This window comes from Mus musculus, chromosome 9 (genome assembly GCF_000001635.26).
Source record: "Mus musculus strain C57BL/6J chromosome 9, GRCm38.p6 C57BL/6J".
NCBI lineage: Eukaryota > Metazoa > Chordata > Mammalia > Rodentia > Muridae > Mus > Mus musculus.
The window spans coordinates 102,047,642-102,069,447 of NC_000075.6; the positions used below are offsets into that span (position 1 = coordinate 102,047,642).

Sequence of the window (21,806 nt, forward strand, 5' to 3'; positions counted from 1 at the left end):
AAAGAAATGGGTTGAAATTATTACAGATGACCAGCTAGGCCTATATTTTCAGATATGATCTAGAGGCTCTGTCCTCAAGGTTGGGTCTACTCTTAGGGAGAAAAATTTTAGGGGCTGTTTCTGTCAAATTCTGTATATTCCAGGCTACTTAGCTCTAGAAAGTACACCCAAGAAGGACTACTCTTAAACATGGACGGTGTATCCAGAAAAGTTTAGATCTTGACACTTTCTGAGCTTGTGATCTGTGCTTGTACTTCTACCTCTGTTTCCTGGTCTCCTGAAAGGTGGGATTCACAGTCCTTTTTTTGCCATACAGGCAAGGAAACCCCTTCTTATTCATGCAGGAAGTTATGTCCGCTCCTCTGTTTCTCTTTGGAAGAAAGGGTTGAGGTAAGGTTTGGGAATGAGTCAAAGGGACATTTAACACTCAAGACTCTTGAGCATTAATCGGTCAAGAACAATCTAAAATATAATGTTCTCATGGCTGAAAGGAGTCGAGGTTGTAGTTGAGACAATATGACTGCATGCTTAAGTATATGCTGAATGCTGAGAGGCAGTAGAAAGGAGGAAGGGAAAATGACACTAGGGTAAAGATGCTAAGAGAGTGAGGTGCAAGTGCCTGGGAACACCTTGGGTGGTGTGCTCAGTGTAGATCCAACATTAGATCTCCAAAATGAGGGTCCTGTCAGAGCATCTCCATCCTCATTGCTCACCGTGGCAGAGCTAATTAAAGGAGCTACAGCTGAGTGATTGGGAGGCTTCTGAGAGAAGGAGGAAAAGTCCTTGAGAGTCTATAGGAAAACAGATATGATCTAGAAGGCAATAGCGGATGGGAAACTACAGAGGTAGACATTTTCTATGGGTGCAAAGTGTGTTGAAAATATAATCGGCTTTATTATTATGCCTTGCACTAAATACAGAAAACAGGGATGAAAGCAAGCTTGGCTGGAAGGTGACAACCTGGCAGAGGACATGCCCACAACTGTCAGAGATGTGCGACAGTAATCAAATAAACATGAACATGGCTCTACTTTCCTTTGCGTTCCCTTCTTTGGTAACTGATTATTCTAAAGCAAAGTCAAAATGAAAGGAAACAAGACAAGACAAACTGCTTTCTTCACCCATTTCTAGCTGCCATGTGTCACTGTGACACCTTCCAACCTGAGCTCAGCTCTCCTTCTCTCCCCTGCACTCCTCACAAAGATGACTCTGACTCCTCTCCCACGGAGAACACACCAAGAACAGAAGTCCAAGAAGAGGCCATCTCTATTAAGTGGCAATGTGTGGCTTTAGGACTTTGGAGAGGGAATTGAGCCCCTTTGTGTCTAATGAGCCTGTGTTGGGCACCATGACAACTGGGGTCATGGACAGCAGAAGTTATCAGATTTTGTCATAGAGCGAAGGGGACTGTTGAAGCCATATTGGGAAGTTGAGAATAAGTTATTGAGCACATGCTGGAGAGAGGTGATATGAAAAGGACAGAAAGGGGAGTCATTATAGGATGCCAGGCATCTTCCTGTCAACAACAGAAACTTGGAAGAGCTCAGGGTCATAGGAGAAAAAAAAAAAAACAGACCAAGGTGCAGTGCTCTGCCTGTGTAGAGGAAGAGGAAGCTCTGGATGGCCTTCCAGAGGTAGAGTTGTACCAAAAGTCTGCACCAGAAAATGACTAGAGTTCACCCTTTTTGCAATGTTGAATATCCTTTGAGAATCCTCTCCTCAATATGTTGGCTGGTACCCTGGGGTAAGGATGAGAGGACATTGAATATGTAGGGTCTTAACATCCATATGAGATATACCTTCCCAGGTACAAATTCATGCCCTTTGGAATCAGCTTCAAATGAAACCCTGGACCAATTCACTAATGGGAGGTGTGGCTTCTTCAGATTACAATGATCCAAATCATACACACTCACAGTGAAAACCAAAAGAGTGTAATTGATCAGAAGAATTATGTAGGGCTTCCAATAAGTGAAAGATTAGAAGAGCACCTGTCAGTTTCAATAGTTTCTTTACAGCTTTGCTTTCTAGTACTGTAATAAAGACCATGACCAAAGGAGTTGAAAAAGTTTATTTGACTTATAAATCCCAACCATAGCAGAAGCCAAGGTAGGAATTCAAGCAAGGCAGGAAGGTGGAAGCAGGACCTGAAGGAAAATGGAGAGACGCTGCTTATTGTTTGATCTTCAGATTCATGTTCAATGACCTTCTTCATATATCCCAGGACAACTTGCCCAGGTATAGCACCACCTACAGTAGGCTGGGCCCTTGAACACCAACCATCAATGAAGAAAATGCCCCATTCTTTGGCCTACAGGCCATTCTGATTGAGGCATTTTCTCAATCACGTTTCCCTCTTCCCGGACTACGTTAGCTTGTATTGGGCTGGCAAGCTAACAAACAGCTTCTCCGATGACAGTTATCCATCATATTCATTACATTGTAATGATTACTTCAAATGCAACAATGCAAGTGGAACTCTGCTCTCATGGAGTTGATTTTCAAATGGAGGAGTCAGACAGTGTCTGGAAGGATAGATACGTGCATGATGTCATTGTTGACAATGCTCTAATAATAAAGAACAGGAGGAAGGGAGTCAGTGTGCCTAGGGTGTGTGTGTGTGTGTGTAGAGAGCCTTCTCCTAGATAAGGTCATTTGGACACACACTAGATTGGGGTGAGTCAAGAGCCGCTGATGGGCTGTAGAGGGAATGTTCCCTAGACAAGAGCCAGTCCCTGTAATGATCGTGAGGACAAAGTGTGGCTGACTGGTTAAAATCAAGGGGAGCAATGTTGTTATAAGAAAACCAACTGAGTGGAAGAAAGGGATAAAAGATGGAGAGAGAAAGGTACCAGTGAGGCAGATGACCAGATTATGTAAAACCTGGGCACAGCTGGGTCTCTCTCTCTCTCTCTCTCTCTCTCTCTCTCTCTCTGTGTGTGTGTGTGTGTGTGTGTGTGTGTGTATGTGTGTGCATTCATGAATGCACACGTGGCACAGTAGTCTTCCAGATGAGGGCCAGAGTAGCTTGGGCCAGGATGAAGGACCAACAGAAGAAGAGTCTCAAATTGTTGTAATATTCTTCTATAGACATTATCACCAGTTTTGCTCCACAACTGAGTGTATACTATCCTCATCTTCATGATGAAAAAAGCTGGAGGTTCAGAGAGGCAATATGGCTAATCTGTGATCAAAACTGGGTCAGGGTCAAGATGGCTCTGCTACACGGATGTGTACGCCTGGCACCTCTTTCCTTCTGGTGAGTGGTGACATGGTGACAAAAAGAACTCATTGTCCACTGGTTACTTCTTGACCTGGCACTGATAGGATAGAAAATTAATACTGTTTGTTCCCTAGCACAGATTTCTACAAGACTAGTTAAAAGAACTGAGAGATGGTGTTGGTCAACATTCAACAGAGTTCTGTACTGAACTCAGAATTTTCCCTTAATAAACACTATATATAAAGAACATTATTAAGCATTTTGTGCACAACTTAATAAAATTGATCTTGCTAACATGCTGGAAGATAGGAACCATTATCCTCAGCATAAATATGAGGAAACAAACCACTTGGGTCAGTTATGGGGCTGTTTGGGAGGTGTCAGCACAGAGACTTGCCTGAAGTCCTGGTACCTAAGTGTGCAAGGCACAGGTAAGATATATTAGCATCTGGAGAGTATAGGGGTCAGAGCTCACAAGGTGATTGGAAACTCCTGTTCACAATCATCTTAGCCTCTCCTCTTCAGGGCCAGGAGAACTCACTGTGGTTTCAGGGTTATGTGAACAAGTCTGCACACATTGCTCATCAGAGTCTCTGACATACTGGGCCCATACTCAGGTAAATCTCCTAATCATAACAGTTAGCAATAGGAAAGAACTGATTAGTCAAAGCAACAAGAGACCTTGCTGAGAGGGATTTTAGGAGCATCAAGTAGCCTGGTGTCACATACCACACCACATATCGGTGTTTGTACAGAGAGAGTTCTTGTTTTTCCAATGAATTTAATAGAGCTAATTGCTTGGTAGAGAGGGATTGGCTGCACTTCCTGGGAAAACAGACAGTTCCTCTCTCAAGTCTGCACTGGAGCTGGGTGACCAGAGGGCTACAGAAACCTATGGAGGACTGATGAAAACCTTTAAGCCTGGGGGTAACAGACCTCAACAGAGCATTCTTGTGGCCAGTCTCCGGTCACTGTCCATTAAAGAGAAGTGCAGAAAACACTGATTAGGTAAAAGAGAGGGGATGCTTTGATGTCATACTACTCAGAATCCCTGAAGACATTTCAAACCAAAGGGAGATATATGTCGAGTCATTTCTAAAGACATGACCTTCAGAAGTCTTTTGCTAGAAGCCTTGAAAACTGTTGCAGGCCATGGCCATGGCTTCCCAGGCCCAGATCCTGTCAGGAGACATTTATTTCTTCCTCCCCTTCTCCTTCTCCTTCTCCTTCTCCTTCTCCTTCTCCTTCTCCTTCTCCTTCTCCTTCTCCTTCTCCTTCTCCTCCTCCTCTTCCTCCTTCTCTTCCTTCTTTCTTCTTCTTCTTCTTCTTCTTCTTCTTCTTCTTCTTCTTCTTCTTCTTCTTCTTCTTCTTCTTCTTCTTCCTCTTCTTCCTCTTCTTCCTCTTCTTCCTCTTCTTCCTCTTCTTCACCTCCTCCTCTTCTTCCTCCTCCTCCTCCTTGGTCTTCATCTATGCAGACAATATCTTAGACCATGCCCTGATGATGCAGGCTCCAAAGAGTTCTCTGTGATGGGAAGCAGCAGGATTGGCCTGTCTGAGTCCTCTTGAACTGTCAGAAGACTTTGTAAACACCTCATTTTTTGTACTAGAGGAAGCTAGATCTTCCTTGGGTAAGATCTCCATGGAGCTCTCCTTCTTGCTGGCATTCCTAACTGATGTACTTGGGACCTGAACCACTTGGAATTGTTCAATTGCTTTAAAGTGAAGCTGACTCCATCCAGAGCTTAGTGATTGTCATTATTCTGGTACAAATGGGAAGACCAAAGTTAGGTTCAGAAACTGGATCAAGGGCAATGATGTTGTGAATCTTAAGACTTGACAGCTCTGCACCAAGATATGACAGGGACAGAGATCACAAATGAAAGGCAATGTGACTCCTCTAGAATCACTTTCCCTGAGTGCAGAACCAACCAGGGCTTTCATGGTCCCCAGTACACTGTGAAGTCTCAGGGAGAGGGCACCAATGAAGCAAGGTGTGAACTAACCAAAGTATACATTATTTCATTCTCTACTCTATTCTAATCTATTTTGAAACAAGATCTAATGAATTACAGGCTGGCCTCGAACTTACTATGTAGATGACCCAGCTCCAGTGTGTGAACTTCTCTAGCTACCACCTCTCCCATAAAAAAACATAAAGAATCTGAAAATGGTAGGCACGAAGCCATAGATCGTTCAAGATCAAGTCCTAATTCTGCACTTCCTACATACTCTAGTTCTTAGAGTGGAAAGTAATCTTAGAAGTGAGTATGTCCCAGGTGGTGAATGCCCCTGTGCTGTCCCACCCTGGTGGTTAGCCTCTGTTGGATTCTGCCAGTAGAGGGAGGCTCACTACTCTCCTAGTTACCAAAGCATCTATTACCCATGATTGCTTGTTTTAAAAAATAATGAAAAAAAATTCCTTGGCAGTAAGTCAGAGAAACAATAAAATACCTAGGATCAAATCTCACAAAGCCTTTGTAATACAACTATAAAACCTTACTAAAGGGCATAAAAGGAAAGTTGACTGCCATGTGCTCAGATGAAAAGGCTCAACATCATAGAGAAGATAGTAACTTCCAAGTGATCTGTATACCCAGTACCTATCCAATTCACATTAAACAGGATTGCATAATGAAATGTGCCCAACTAACTCTAAGGCCCATCTTCAAAAGAAACATATTTTAGTAAGTGACAGGATGTTTCTTAGAAATGAATGCTATTCAGAGGGTTGGTTCGTCAGCCACTAAGATATGGCATAAGGCTACCATCTTTAAAACTGGCATAAAAACAGACCAGGCAACCAAAGAGAAAGTACAGACAACTTGGCATGTATATTCACTCTATTCTGAAGGGAGAACCTCACTAAGATGTGTGCAGTTCTGGTGGGGCCGATGGCCTGCTATATTTTAATAATATAAACACAAATGTAAATATTACATAATACACAAGGATAAATTCCAGATACAAAGATGACTTAAACACAAACACTTTCCCAGATATTTTTATGCCAAACACAAAGTCATTAGACAAAACCTCAATGCCAAAAAGAAATAGATGATCACATCTAAGTTCAAAATTATAATATTTAAATATGACAGAAAATGTATCCACAATAGGGTTTCAGATAAGTGGAGACTAGAGAAGAGGGTGCCTCAAGTAGTTAGTGGGTTTTTAAATGTCAGCTTAATAATAGAAAAGGCAACTGTTATACACAGAATAAACCGGCCAACAAATGTATTAAACAATACTCACTCACATATATGCAAAACAATGAGGATGTCAACTAAATTGGCACAGATCAAAAGTCTCACTAACATCCCAGGCCACACAGGGAAATGAGATGCATACTCAACTAAGTGGGGATAAATTGGCCAAGGCTTTTGGGAAAGCATGCTGGGGGCATCCACTGACTTGCTAAGTACCTATAACTCAGCAATTCTACCTTGAGGTAAATATGTGTACCCTAAGGCTTGCTTGTGCATTCGTGCCTCAGGATCATTATTTATATTAACAAAAATGGGATGGGCCTGTGCCCACTCACAGGGGGATGACCATACTGGGTGCGCATTGATTCTAGTGGATGATAAATCTGTAAGTCCATATGTTAGGATAGACTTTGAGAAGAGTAATGATGTGGTAGCATGTGACTGAGACACAGCCACAAACAGACTAATGAAATTAAGGGTAGATTCTGAATCTGGATCCCCGGCAGTGTCAGCAGTCAACAACGGGGGTACAGTGAATCAATACCACTCTGATCAGTAATGGTGACCCAGAAAGGTTCCCAGCAGTAGACACTGGCCTTAGGCCCAGCAATGGCCCATTCTCATACCTCACGGCTGAAACACAGATTTGGTGTTTGACTCATTTGGACTGGAATCTTGTGTCGAGTCAACCTGGATGGGGATCTAGGAAGTCATCTGGGACCCCCTTAAAGTGCTGGAGATCAAGACGATTCAGGCAGATTCAGAAGGGCAAGACGACATCAGCATTTAGTCGAGCTAGAAGAGCTCTCCTGAATCACTGGATGCAAAGTGCCCTGGTACCTTCTGTTCACTTATTATTGTCTTGGTTTTTGTTGCATAATGTAGGAGTCCAAAGCTCTCTTCTTGTTTTTCATCAAAAAACAAAGCAAAAACCATTGACCAGGCACTGGAATACGTCCAACACTAATGGGGTGTTTTGCATGCATTTTTTTTTTTTAGTAAACATGATTTAAAAAAAAAACAATATGCTCATTGTTTTTAGAAAAGGAGCAAAACTATTGAGAAGTGTGATCACCTACCTAAGACCTCTCAACATTAACCATGGTTCATATCACATCAACAGCAGGCATCTTACCAATAAGCGGGGATGGGCTCTGACTGTATCAGACTCTGAGTGGGAGAGAATGAGTTCTTTGCCCCCAAGAGTTTCTAGTGCAGTGGGGAGGGAAGAGTACGCTGGGTAGCCACTGCAGAATATTCCCTGTGAGAAGTGAAGCATCCCCTTCTCAAGGGATGCGGAGCCTGGCACAGGACAGATGCAGAGATACACACTCTTGACTGACAGCCCTCTCCTCTGGGATGAAGTGAAGCAGAAATGTAAGAACCTTCCCTCATTCATCCTTCCTTCTGGAGACTAGAACCCGAAAACATCACGTCGGGGGTCTGCCAAGACTATAGAGGAACATTCATATAAGGAAAGGGCCCACAAATTGCAGGAGAGACCGCTTTAGGCTGATTTTTTTTAAAAAAAGGAAAAAGAGTAAATTAAATAGATAATTTTACACCAACTCTCCTCCTATCTCTGGAACGTTACACTTAAATCAGTGCCTGAGTCTCAAAGGGAGAGTAAGGGTCTGCAGGGAAGTATAAGTCCAGCCACCCAGCTCACTGCTTCTCCTAAAGTACAGTGGCCTTTGGAAACAGGCATCATAATGACTACATAGGTCTCCACAGAGGTAACTACAGAAGGGACTCAAATGCATGTGCTCTGTGATGGTCCCACTGCTCCAGACCCTGTCTCAAACGTAAGATGGAGAGGTTGGGGATGTAGCACAGAGGTAAGAGTGCTCGGTATTGAACTGTGACCACCTGAATTTAAATCCCATCATCCACATAAAAAAGCCAGGGATGGTTGTCCATGCTTACCAACAAGCATTTAGGAGTGGAGGCAGAGACAACCGGATCCTAACACCTCACTATCTAGTCTGGCTGAAAGTGACTGCCCTGACTCTCAAGGCAATAAAGCAGAGAGTGACAGAGGATGACACCCACTGTCTCTCCTTCTCTAGACTGTACAGACATGCAGAGGCATTCACACTCACACACTCACTCGTGTGCATACACCACACACACAAATATACACACACATACAAACCACCACACAACACATTATATCATACACATATATATGTGTGTAAGTGTATATATATAAACATGCACAAAGACATATATATATATATATATATATATATATATATATATACATATATATATATATATATCTCACATACACATATACACACAAACCACTACACATATAACACAACATATATGCACACATATATATGTATGCAATAGTGAGTGGACCTGTACACAGTCAAAAAACCAAAATCAAAACCAAAACCAAAACCCAAACCAAAAAAAGACAAAAGATAACAACAACAACAAAAACAAAACACAAAAAAGAGGCAATGAGACATTCAGAAAGTTTCAGAAGAGTGGTGAGGGCTCGAGGATTGCAGGAAATGCTTTGTGTGAGGAGCTAGATTAAAATAGTATTTAGCTAACGGAGCTAATTATGGAGAAAACGAAAAAAAAAAAGAGTTTTCCTTAAGCATGAAATCTACTGAACATAAACATTGGTCCTCAATGATCAACCAAAGGTCAGCGTAACATCACAGTGTGGGAGGAGGTCCCAACACAAGGCCTGGGAGTGTTCTCTTTCAATGATGCAAGGTGATGGGGCTTGCAGTGGAAAAGGCCATATAGCACCATGTCTGAGCTGTCCCTCAACACAAATATTTTTAAGAAGTTAAAGAGGAAGAATCCTTTCTCAGGGTTACCAAAGGAAGAAAGCATTCATGGAGAAGTTTGGGAGGAAGACCCCATTGCTGCTGTTCCAGATGTTAGCAATCTGCTACCCTAAGTGATCTTACCACAAAACACTGATGCATGGTCACCAGGAGTGTTTGGCTATTAGCTTAGAAGTTCAAACTGTACAGGACTTCATAAGGGTTAGACCTACTCTGGTCAAGCAACTGTGAAAAGGAATTTCAGATTATAGAAGTGTAAAAGCACACATACACAGGCGATGCTGACCCTTCTCAAAACAGAGCGACAGTTATAAATAGCTCAAAGCTTTCCACTGCATCCATATGTAAAAGCCATCTACCAAGCTGGTACAGGGTGTGAGCCCAGACCTGGGGTTCAAAAAGTCTCTTACCCCCAGCTCTTGTGGGCGTATGACCTTGCTTGGCTTTTCCTCAAGAAACAAACAAACAAACAGAAAGCAGACTATCTCCTAGTCAAAACCAAAAATGGAGGCTAAGAGATGGCTCAGTGGGTGAAGAGTTCACTGTGCACACAAAAGGAGCTGAGTTCAACTCCCCAGCGTGCCTGTAAAATCAGGCAGAGCAGTGCACAATCAGGCACAGCAGTGCACAATCAGGCACAGCAGTGCACAATCAGGCACAGCAGTGCACACCTGGAACACCAGTGCTAGTGGACACCAGTGGATTACTAGTCAGTCAAGTCAAATTGATGAGCACCAGGAACCATGAGAGATCGTATCTCAAAACCTAAGGTGGAAGATACTGATGCTAACCTCTGGCCTTCATGTCAGCATGCATACATATGTATGCACAGGTAACTGCATGCACATAAAAGTTGTTAAAGTGAAAACCAAATGACTTTTCAAATGTACAACACAGATGCAGACATCGGTGTGACCTCTCATCATCAAACCTCTCTCTTGCAGTACAGTGAGGTATATGGAGATTCCTTCACTAAAGCCCTGGTCAGCGAAAAGTGAGCTAATTTGGAAGAGAGCAACCTCCTCTGAGTTTGCTGACAACCCTATCTTAACAGACAAATGGGTAAGAAAAGATTGACTTTTGGAAATATTTAAAAGCATCTCCAATGCACAGCATCCAAACAGCAAGTAGTTTCCAACTGATAATGTGTCCTGTCCTAGTCTTGATAGCATAGGGAACCTTCGGGCCCTATCTGCTCTAAGAGTCCTTCCCTGTAGGCAGCCTCCATGGACTGGGAGCCCGAGGAATGAGGCCCATCCCCCATCCTCTGAACCCTCCGTATGTGCTCCCAGCTCTACTGACTCATGGACCACCAACTTCCCATTCTGTTCTCTGCCGAAGCTCACTCTCATCTCCAGCTAATGCTGTGCATCTTGGGACTGCACACAGCTCTGACCAGCTCCTGGGCATATATCCAGAAGTTGTTCCAACCGGTAAGAAGGACACATGTTCCACTATGTTCGTAGCAGCCTTATTTATAATAGCCAGAAGCTGGAAAGAACCCAGATGTCCCTCAACAGAGGAATGGATACAGAAAATGTGGTACATTTACACAATGGAGTACTACTCAGGTATTAAAAAGCATGAATGTACGAAATTCCTAGGCAAATGGATGGACCTGGAGGGCATCATCCTGAGTGAGGTAACCCAATCACAAAAGAACTCACATGATATGTACTCACTGATAAGTGGATATTAGCCCAGATACTTAGGATACCCAAGATATAAGATACAATTTGTGAAACTCATGAAACTCAAGAAGAACGAAGACCAAAGTGTGGACACTTTGCCCCTTCTTAGAATTGGGAACAAAACACCCATGGAAGGAGTTGCAGAGACAAAGTTTGGAGCTGAAACAAAAGGATGGACCATCTAGAGACTGCCATATCTGGGGATCCATCCCATAATCAGCCTCCAAACACTGACACCATTGCATACACTAGCAAGATTTTGCTGAAAGGACCCTGATATAGCTGTGTCTTGTGAGACTATGCCGGGGCCTGGCAAACACAGAAGTGGATATTCACAGTCAGCTATTGGATGGATCACAGGGCCCCCAATGGAAGAGCTAGAGAAAGTACCCAAGGAGCTAAAGGGATCTGCAACCCTATAGGTGGAACAACAATATGAACTAACCAGTACCCCCGGAGCTCGTATCTCTAGCTGCATAAGTATCAGAAGATGGCCTAGTCGGCCATCAGTGGAAAGAGAGGCCCATTGGTCATGCAAACTTTGTGTGCCTCAGTATAAGGGAACACCAGAGCCAAGAAGTGGGAGTGGGTGGGTAGGGGAGTGTGGTGGGATGGTATGGGGGACTTTTGGGATAGCAATGAAAATGTAAATGAAGAAAATACATAATAATAATAATGATAAACTACATGGAAAGACATGCCAGAGCAGGGGTGGTTACTCTGTGGACCAGTGAGGCCTGGGACTACCCCAGCATACATACAGTTCACACACTCACACTCACTCTCATACAAATCCACTCACACAGAGACACTCCTATCTACACACAGGTACACTCACATACTCACACACTTACATGCTCTCATACAGTTTCACTTACACACACACACACACACACACACACACACACTTTCCCCTGAAAATAATCTACTGCTACATAGGCACATACATTGACAGTCCCAATCCTCCTATACAATCACACATTCCATATTCACATACATCCACACTTGCATGTAGGCACACACACAGAGTTATAGGCATACAGGCACACACACAGTACTCATGCACACATTCGTATAAACTCTCACACAACCATACATGCATAGCCATACTTACAGACAAGTACACACAGGTATACTTTCATCAACATACACATACACATAGTCACACATTTACACAGGCACATACATATATAATTATATACAAGTTATACTTTCATGCAGTTATTCATACTTGTGCACATACATATATATGTATATATAATGTGTGTATATATATATATATATATAATGTCTGTATATCTATATATATATACATATATATACACACACACACATACTTACACAGGCACACTCCTCCATGAATATACATGGGTATACACAGTCATTGGCATATGCATGGCCATTACACAATCAGGCACACTCACATAAGCCTATCCACACAGTGTGCACACATATGCACAGTCACAGCCACATAAAAAGTACACACTCAGAAGCACACCTATACTCACACATAAGCGGGCAAAGGTGTATGCAGGCACACTCAGGCATGTACTAGCCCCTTAAAATATGAAACATAAACCAAGAGAAAAGAATGGGGAGGCTGGTGTTCTTGACCGTTCAAGTGGAAACACAGCCGTAGACTGCCACCACCCTCCCTGTGAGCTTCCCCAGCATTGATCTCAGAGCCCTGCCCCCCATCCCTTCCAGCTCTCCTGGACAGGGTGGCACTGACTAATTGAGGCCTGAGTTTTCATCCTGTGGTGTGAGTTCCATCTTAACTAATTGTTGCAATGAGGAAGTGCCATGTCCCCGAAGGCTACATAGCCTATCCCTTCTCACAGCACTGGGGCCTGATTCATAGCCCCTAACCCCTGCCACTCAGCTCCCCTGCCTCTCTACAGGTCAAAAGGAAGATCAGGCGACAGCCTCCAGGGAGACATACAGGCTTGGCCGCCCTTGGACCTTCTCTCCATGGTCACCTTGAAAGCCCCGGTTCATTCTATTTCTCCATCCCATGCTGCCAAGGGACACCTCAGTGCACTTGAAGAAGGAATAAAGGAGACAGGACAAGCTCCAGCTTGCCTCTGTGATCCATCAAAATTTCTCCCGTGTGGGTGACAGAAAGAAGGGTTTTTGCGGTCAGAAATGTAACAAGGTAATTATTTTCACACCAGTCCTTCTGCATGGTTTTTCACAGACAGCAATTTTATAAGGCATAATTATCTATTTTCGTTTGCTTCATAAATTCCTCCTTTTCCATTCCATCCCCCAGTAAACTAGAAATTATTTAAAACGAAGCCGTGCAACCCGATGCTTGGTTTCACTTGGCCGTACCCTTCCTCCTCTCTTCCTGTCTGCTCCCTCTGGCTGCCCCTGCCATGGTCCCCTTACCATCTCATCTCGACCTTCTCTTGTCATTTTGAGGAGTCAGGGCATCCCAGCTCCCTCAGAACTGAAGGCTGAGCCAGGTGAGGTGGCACACACCTACAGTCTCAGCAGTCGAGAGGCAACAGCAATAGAATTGAGAACTGAAGGTCATGCTTAGCTAAATAGGGAGTTCAAGGCCAGCCTAGGTAACATGAGACCCCCACCACCACCATACCACCATTACTAAAGAACTGACGTCCTGCTGTGTGGGTCATCACTCCTGCCGTGCTTCTGGCTCCAACAGCCCTTAGTGACGTAGCTGGGTAGGCACTCGGTGAGCTTTACCTATGCCCTTTCCTCCACGCTGCATGCCTAACTATAGGAGGTCAACTGTTCCCTTGTCACCAGGAGTTTTCAGGCCATGGTTGACCGTGTGGTTTATGGGCAGCCAATGGGTTCTTCTCAGGGCTGAACTGAAACTTGCCACTGCCACCCCCACTCCAAACACATCATTTTTACTCTCAGATCTCCAACATCCTCTTTTGCTGGAAACCTCACTATCTTCTACACACTTCACACTTTCCAGGGAGAAAACCAAAGCAAGTTCTAACATCGATTGAGAGTTTACTATGAACCAGGCACGGGGCCAAAGATGCTGTGATGTGATTTTGCTTAATCCTCATAACAACGCAGAGAGCTACAGAGCAGAATGGGAGTGTGAGAAGAAACGGGGGATGGGGGAAGAGTGAGAAAATGAGGTCAAGGTCACAGAGAAGGTAGGAGAGGGTCGAGATGCAAATGAAGTGCCTTAGTCCATCTTTTACGTCCATCTTTGAAACACAGTGTGCAAAGGCTGTATCAGTCTGATTCCTCAGGACCCTCTCAAAACTAGGACATCTTAGCCACTCCAGGACCCCCAGAGTCCTGACGCCTCCAGGCAGTGCACTAGGTGAGAAGCAGGAGAAAGCTGAGATGCTGTAAAGATGTATTTAGACTTTGTTCTCTATGGGCTTCTTTTGGTGTGGTAGCTCCAGGCTTCACTTGCTCATGTACCTGGCCCCCTTTGTGATATTCTTCAAGACGAGCTGGGAACGCTGCCTTTCACAGTCTTGCGAACTGCTTGGGAACATTAGTCAAAGTGAAGCTGAGGCTTATGAGAACCTCAGTTTATTTAGTTGACTGTTCGGGAGCACAGGTTCAAACACCTGGGGCTTCTGATTAGCATCCAAAGCTGAGGAGTAGCCTTGTAGGGTCAGGCATTTGCTGTAGGTGGATAGGTAGATGGCTTGAGACCACAGATGGATTAACGACTATGTCGTTGGTACCCATCAAGGCAGCATTACTTATTTGCTGGTGGAGAGAAATGCCCAAACCTTTAGGGGCTCCAGAAACCTTCAGTGTTGTGTGTGTTGTAGAGGCAGAAAAAAATCATATGGTTGGTTGTTGTCTCCTAGAGTCATGATGGGGGTGCAGAAACTATATTCAAAGCCCAGAATTAGCTCCTCAGCACCTTTCTAGACCTCCCTCCGTGCTGGTGGGACAACAATGTCCATGATTCCTCCCCTTCTGTCTCAGGCCCCTAATGAAAATGATCCTCTGGACCCCCCTCATAGATCGTGATGTACAGTGTCCAGATCACCAGACTTCCTTTGAGGCTTCACTGTCTGGAAGGGAAAGGTGGTCGGTTGAAGCTCACCTTTAACTGTTCCCCCCAAGCTCCCACCTCATCCTGTGCATGCTTTAAGTTAGGAGGATGAAGACACCTGAGAGTGTATGGGAAAGTATTGGGCCAGAGGTCACCAAGGAGCCATTGGCCAGGCCCTCAAATGCCAGAGATATAAGCATGTCGCCCTGGGCAGAAGAAGATAACAACAAAGGAGGAAAAAGAAAGGAAAGAAGGAAAGAAGGAAGGAAGGAAGGAAGGAAGGAAGGAAGGAAGGAAGGAAGGAAGGAAGGAAGAAAGGAAGCAAGGGGAAATAGGCCAGAAGAAGCCATATGAATTCAGACTCTATAGGAACAAACAGTTTCTTCCGTCTATGTCCCTAAGGTCAGTGGATTGCACATTGTCCCTTTAAACCTCCCTTAGGATATGCCCATATCCCACTGAATTCACTGATAAGCCTCAAAGACAGGCTGAACAGGCAAGGCTTCCAGGGCCTCTCAGACATCAAGGTCATTTCTAGCTTTCCTAGTAGATTAAAAAGAAAATACACCTCACTCCCACACATATACAGCAGATATGCAGATTGATCTTCATGCAGGTCCCCCAACAACTGGAGAAGGGGCTGCCCCTGAATTTGTTGCCTGCCTGTGGATCCTGTTCCCCTAACTGAGTCACCTTGTCTAGCCTCAGTGAGAGAAGATGAGCCTAGTCCTGAAGTGACTGATGTATGTGTGTGGGGAGGGGGTTGACACCCAGGGGGCTCCCCCCTTCTCACAGGAGAAGTGAAGAGGAGAGTGGGGGAGGAATTGAGAGAGGGGAGGACTAAGAGGAGACAGGGGGCTGATAGTGGGATGAAAGTAAAAAAGGTTAATCACTCAAGCATGTTATCTGTCTCTGTGTGTGCAGCTGTGTGTGTGTGTGTGTGTGTGTGTGTGTGTGTGTGTGTGTGTGTGTGTGCCAAAACACACTCACTAGGTTTTGCTGGCTGGCCACTGAGCCCTGCCTGCCTCCAGCACTGAGACTGTGAGTGTGTAGCACCATATCCAGTTTTATTCTGTGAATTCTAGGATTAGACTCAGGTCATCAATGTTTTACCAACCAAGCGCTCATCCCAGGCCTACAGAAACATTTTAACATTACAAAAATACAGCATATACATGATACCCCAAAAGATTAACAGGATTCATTAGAAATATTTGATTTTACCAGGACCAATGGTGCAGGACTGTGATCCTGGCTACTAAGAAGGCTAAGGCAAGAGTATTGCCACAGGCTTCCTTTGGCAACATAATGAGGCATATGTTTAAAAATAATAATAATAAAATAAAATAAAAAGGCAGATCAGGGAGCATGGTCGGAGATGATAGTTGAGATGTAATATGTTTGTCTAGTAAGAAAAAGACCATAGGCTCCATCCTTAGTACTGAAAACATATTAGTAATCCTTAGTGTAATAGAGGTACTGTAGCCATGCAAAGGGCATGTTTTATATTTACAAAGGTTTTATAAATATATTTATAAAATGTTTTATAGAAGGGAGTAGACTGCTGACATGTCACTTAAACACAATACAAAGGCCAGAAGCTAGACCTGAGGTCCTCCAACACTGGAAGCCTTGGCTGGCTCCTGGACTCTCCTGTGTGCTCTGTGTCCTGGTTCACAGCACCATGGTGTGACAGACGTTCACTACTCCATACATTTATGAATATAGATCTCCTGCATCTTCAATGCTCGGGCAGTCTACAGTTGCTTCCTGACAGGACAGACAAAGCCTTCATCTTACAAGGTGAACCAGCTCTCCCAGCCCCAGGCCTCCAACAGCCCCTCAGGCTGGGCTCAGACCCCCTGCACACTTGTCTCAATAGACTGACTTGCTGGACTAGTTAGGAGCCCCAAGGCCACAGTGCAGGGCTGCGTCTTTCCTCAAGAGCTCTATAGATTCTCCTTGAATCTGAAAAATTATTTACTGTGGTGATGTGCCGTGCCTTTTTAAGAGAACAGATGGCACCTCCAATTAGAATGCTTTTAAAGGAAACCCTAATGAGAATATAAAAGCCAACAAATTGACTTTTTCATACAGTACTTCTCTGGCACACAATAAATCAAATATATAATGAGGCTTGGGGAAATAGTAGCTTTATTTATACATGTTTTGCCTAGCATTGTGTTGTGCCCATGTCCTGCTCCCTCAGTCTCCCCACCAAGTGCTTGCCCCTCCTCCAGGATAAGGGACAATGAACCTAGGAGCTGTTCTTGATCCTGCCTGCCATGGTCAAGTGTGCTTTGATTTAGCAGTTTCTAGTCTGATTCTTCCCTCTCTAATCTATAGGCACAAGAAAAGTGTTTGTATAAAGGGGCATTAGCCACGGTGGCATACTCCCTTCCCATCAAGATTAGAAAGGTACAGTATAGTGAAACCCCATTGGTGAGTAGTCCAGAGCTAGCTGGACCAGAGGTGGGAGGGAAAGCCTGTGTGTTCTAACTTAAAGCTGGTCTTGGGATATGGGGTAGTATGGAGTGAGGAGTTTCCATGCTCAATTCAGAGGCATTGGAATATTCATATTTCCACCAACAACTGATATTATAGGTCTATCATGTAGGAGGGCTGGAAGACTAATACTGGTAAATAAATGCCAGAAAATACAAACACATGGGCATTCTGGGCCTCTGGCCATTGGACTGACTTCTTCCAGGTAACCTTATCATGAGACTGGGTGAGTTGACAATTTTCCCCCTGAAGTGGGAAGCTAAGGACCTGTATATGGATGAGTTGATCTGCAGATGGAGACTGGCCAGGGGGAAGAGCTGTGGACAGAAGTACAAGGGCCAGAGTCTGGTTGGATGCCTTTGCCTGCTGTGCAGGCTGGTGTTTGGTCTGGGCACCCGGGTAGTGATTTAGCATCTTTAATGGAATCTAAAGTGTATTCAATATTGCTTTTAAGGCTCGTGGAAGGCTGCCATCCAAGAGGCCCTTAGAAATCATAAGAGGAGACAACACCACAGAAAGACGAGGACTCTGGGCAGTAAGGGAGGAATCATTCCTGTCAATCTCTGCCCACCTGAAAAGGAAGGCCATGAAAATCAGTTTACAAGACGATGAGCTTTTCCTCAGCTCAAATCTATAACCATCGATTCAGCGTGGGACCTTGATCTAGAAGATGCTTTCATTTCTCCTCTGCACCCAGCAAAGGTTATACAAGCTACAAGGCCAGGACTGAGAAACTCTTCTACACAGACCAAATTGTGTGTATGAAATATGCCTCTGTTGCCCTCCTCCCTGGACTGAGAGGGAACTGGCTATGGGACATTGCGTGCTCACAGTGCCACACCAGAGCACCTAGTGCAGAAACAAGTTCTAGTCTGGTTACAGGCTAACCTGCAGTATTGATCCTGGAATGCAATGGGAATACTGAGAGGAGAAAGCATCCCTGCTTCAGGGCTTTAACATTTAGAGAAGGAAAAGTTGTATAAAGTGCTGTTCAGGGAGAGCCATGTTCTTGCCTTCCATTCTTATGGGAAGGAAGACCAGGAGGAAATTACCCTATCCCTTCCCGGAGAGTACAGATGATGTTCCCCTGCTTTCAGAAGAATGGCTGCTTTTCTTTCCACCTCTGATAATGGAGGAGGGAATATAGCTGATGCATTAACCCTCAGACTCTAGAATTTGGGACACTCAGATGGACACTGTAGTCGGGCTCCTGGTCTTGTCGTCTGGCAGGAGATCAGATGTTAGACACTTACAAGGAACACAGGAGATAAATATAGACATTTGATACACAAGGACTTTCATTTAGTAGCTAAGGCAATTACAGAGTGAATTGGCAGTAAATAAAACTATGAGAACTTCAAGGAAAGCAAATATAGGGCAGATGCACTGACGAATGACTTTCAACTGCGGGGACCAGAAGGGAGGGGTATCTTGGAGGAGGGAACTGCAAGAGTTACCAGTTACTGCCACGTATGAGTAGATCTTGATTTTTCACACCAACAACTCTTTCGATGGGCAGTTTTAAAATCTAGTGGACAGACGTTGCCCTGGGTGTGTATGAGAGGAGGCCTCCCATCTGGAAAGAGGGGCATGAGAGAAGACAATCTTAACCAACAGTTTGATGCTGAGAACAGAGACCTCTCTTTCAGCACCACGGCCAGCGCCCCACTTAGCATTTCCCTGGGAGGGTGTGACCTGGTCTATCCCCTGCTCCAGGTCCACCATTTGCACAGTCGAAGAACCAGACTGCCCAACCCACAGCCCTTACTAGGCACTTACTAGTACACGCCACCTCTGGTGGATCAAAGTCAGCTCGGTAATAGCCAGTCCGGCAGGTGCAGATGGGAGACGCCTCTGAAGGGGAGCGACTGTTGGAGGGGCAGTGGGAGCAGCCTTCAGCTTCCTGGCTGGCCTTGAAGGTCCCCGCAGGACAGGCTACAACACAAAGATCATGTGAGAGTTAATACAAGAATGGTAACCAGACCCCCTTCCCTGGAAATAGATAATAAAAGTTGCCACCCTAAAACAAAGGAGGCTGAGTTCCCGCTCACACCAAGATTCACAGAGTGAGCAACTCAGAAGGAGAGAATCCTGATGAATATTTCAGTTCTTCAAACATCTTGACAATGGCCCTTCTCGTTTGAACAATGTGAAAAGTGATTTTTTTTTCCACTCTCAGGCTTGTCAACAGATTTTATTGGTAAGGTGAATCTAATTGTGTGGCTGGGCCCTTGCTATACAAATGTCTATTCCTTGCTCCTACCTTAACAATCATGGCCTTTCCCTGAGCCCTTGATGAAGGAACATAGCCTACAGTCTCAGATTAAAAATGGGTCTTTGTTGGCAAGGACCAGACTTCTGATTCTTAAATGTCATAATGCAACAAACACAAGGAGCACTGAGATGTGCTCATTAGCACTTGCTATGAATGATGGTCAAAGCACTAAAATTCACAGCAATTCTCTACTGAAAAATTAAAGTGATTTCAAGGTCACTGCCTTGAAAGCACCATTCTACCTTAATTGCATCTTGATATGCTTAAGAGGGCGGGACAAGAAAAAGATGGGGCTCTACAGGCAGCTTGTGTCACCTTTCATACACACACAATAGGAAAGCCTGAGAAGACCTGGGATTGTCTGGGGCTGACGCGGGGTGTGCTCACTTATGGGTGCCTCATCTAATGTCTTGGAGAACTAGACTCTCAAGAGTCATGTCCTGAAATGTTTGTCTCCATAGTGTCCCACAAGCTGTGGCCATGTCTCATCTACTGAGACATGTAATCTCATCCTTGCAGCCCCAGAACTATAATCCCACCTTCCCTATTCCCCCAAGGGCTGTTCCTACCACACCATTCCTTGCTTCTTCCTATTCCCCTAAACCCAGCTCTGATTAGTTCTTCCTTGAGATTGGGTAAAACTTATTGCCCAGTCAACTTGTTTGGACTCCCTATAAACTTTAGTAATCCATGCAACAAATATTCCTGGTCCATTTTTTGAGATCCCTCCACAAGGTTTGCAAGCTGCCGTTGAGGAGTTTTGGATCTACTGTGGACACACTACTTATCTTAGTTAGGATTAGTATTGCTGTGATAAAACACCATGACCAAAAGCAATTTGAGGAGGAAAGAGTTTATTTCACTCTCACTCTCAGTTCTATATCAAAATGCATCATTAAAAGCAGGGTGGGCAGGAACTTACACAGGACGAAGACCCAGAGGCAGGAGCTAATGCAGTGATCCTGGGGAGGTGCTGCTTCCTGGCTTGCTCTCCATGGCTTGCTCAGTCTGCATTCTTATAGAACCCAGGACCACCAGCTCAAGGGTAGCCCCTCCCACACTAGGCTACCTCCCCCCATCAATCACTAAGAAAATGCTGTTCTGCTTTCTTATAGAACTCAGCCCCATCTACAGCCCCACCTTATAGAGACAGTTTCTCAATTGAAGCTCCCTCCTCTCTGATGACTCTAGCTTGTGTCAAGTTGACATAAAACTAGCCAGGACACTATTACAGTCTGGTGTGATTGTCGCCTGAACAGGGATGTTGTAAAGGCTTCCACTTAGACAAGGCTCATCTTCTCAAATACATTGTTCCCTCCCCAAAAGAGTGGTGGATTCTTTAATAATAGCAGTAGCCACCATCTGTTACCTCGCCTTAAGTGTTTTACGTACATTACTCTATGGGGTGGCTATTATTATCTCCATTTTGCTAATGAGGAAGTTGGGACATGGAAAGGTTAAAAACATTCCCAGGATCACTTAGTGAGAGAGCTGATGGTGATGGTACACATGTAAGCTATTTTGAAAACATTTACCACTTCCCTGCCAAGACAAGAAGAGAGAATCGTCTCTTACACTGAGATTCCTCCATCCGCTGCTCACTTGAGAGAGGAGACAGCCTAAAGTTACACTGGATGTGTCCTGGATGGGAGCCCATCACAGAGTGGAGGAGGGAAACTCTGTGAAATGGGAAATTCTGGAATGGTGTAACCCAATTGCATTCCATGGAATACAAATTCTTGAAGTTTTCTGTGCCCATTATCTACAGAAAATACGGGCCTGAACATAAAGCATAAAGTTCATTGTTTACTGCAGAATGTCTCAGAACTTCAAGAAACAAGGTCTTGAATGCCAGTATTCTTTTTCTTTCCCTTTTTCTTTTCCCCCAAGCAGGCCTCTGCTGCAGTGCATCCCCTGAGACTCACATTCCCTGGAACACACTGTGTACACTGCTGTTTCCCAACTGTTGGGCAAACAATAATTGCCATTGTAACACACACCAGAAATAGGCTACTCACTGACCCATGTTAACACACTCAAAAGAAAACAAAAGAAAATCTCTGCAGCAAGAAAAAAAAATA

The 21,806-nt window shown here is 44.4% G+C and overlaps 1 protein-coding gene across 2 annotated transcripts in view; it reads right to left on the reverse strand.

The window, feature by feature from the left end:
* The window catches only part of Ephb1 (Eph receptor B1), a 432,566-nt gene that overhangs the window by 125,514 nt on the left and 285,246 nt on the right, over window positions 1-21,806 (reverse strand). For both annotated transcript variants that reach the window (NM_001168296.1, NM_173447.3), the window contains exon 4: window positions 19,230-19,385. In NM_001168296.1, the coding sequence (NP_001161768.1) occupies window positions 19,230-19,385 (156 nt within the window). The remainder of the gene's footprint in view (window positions 1-19,229; window positions 19,386-21,806) is intronic.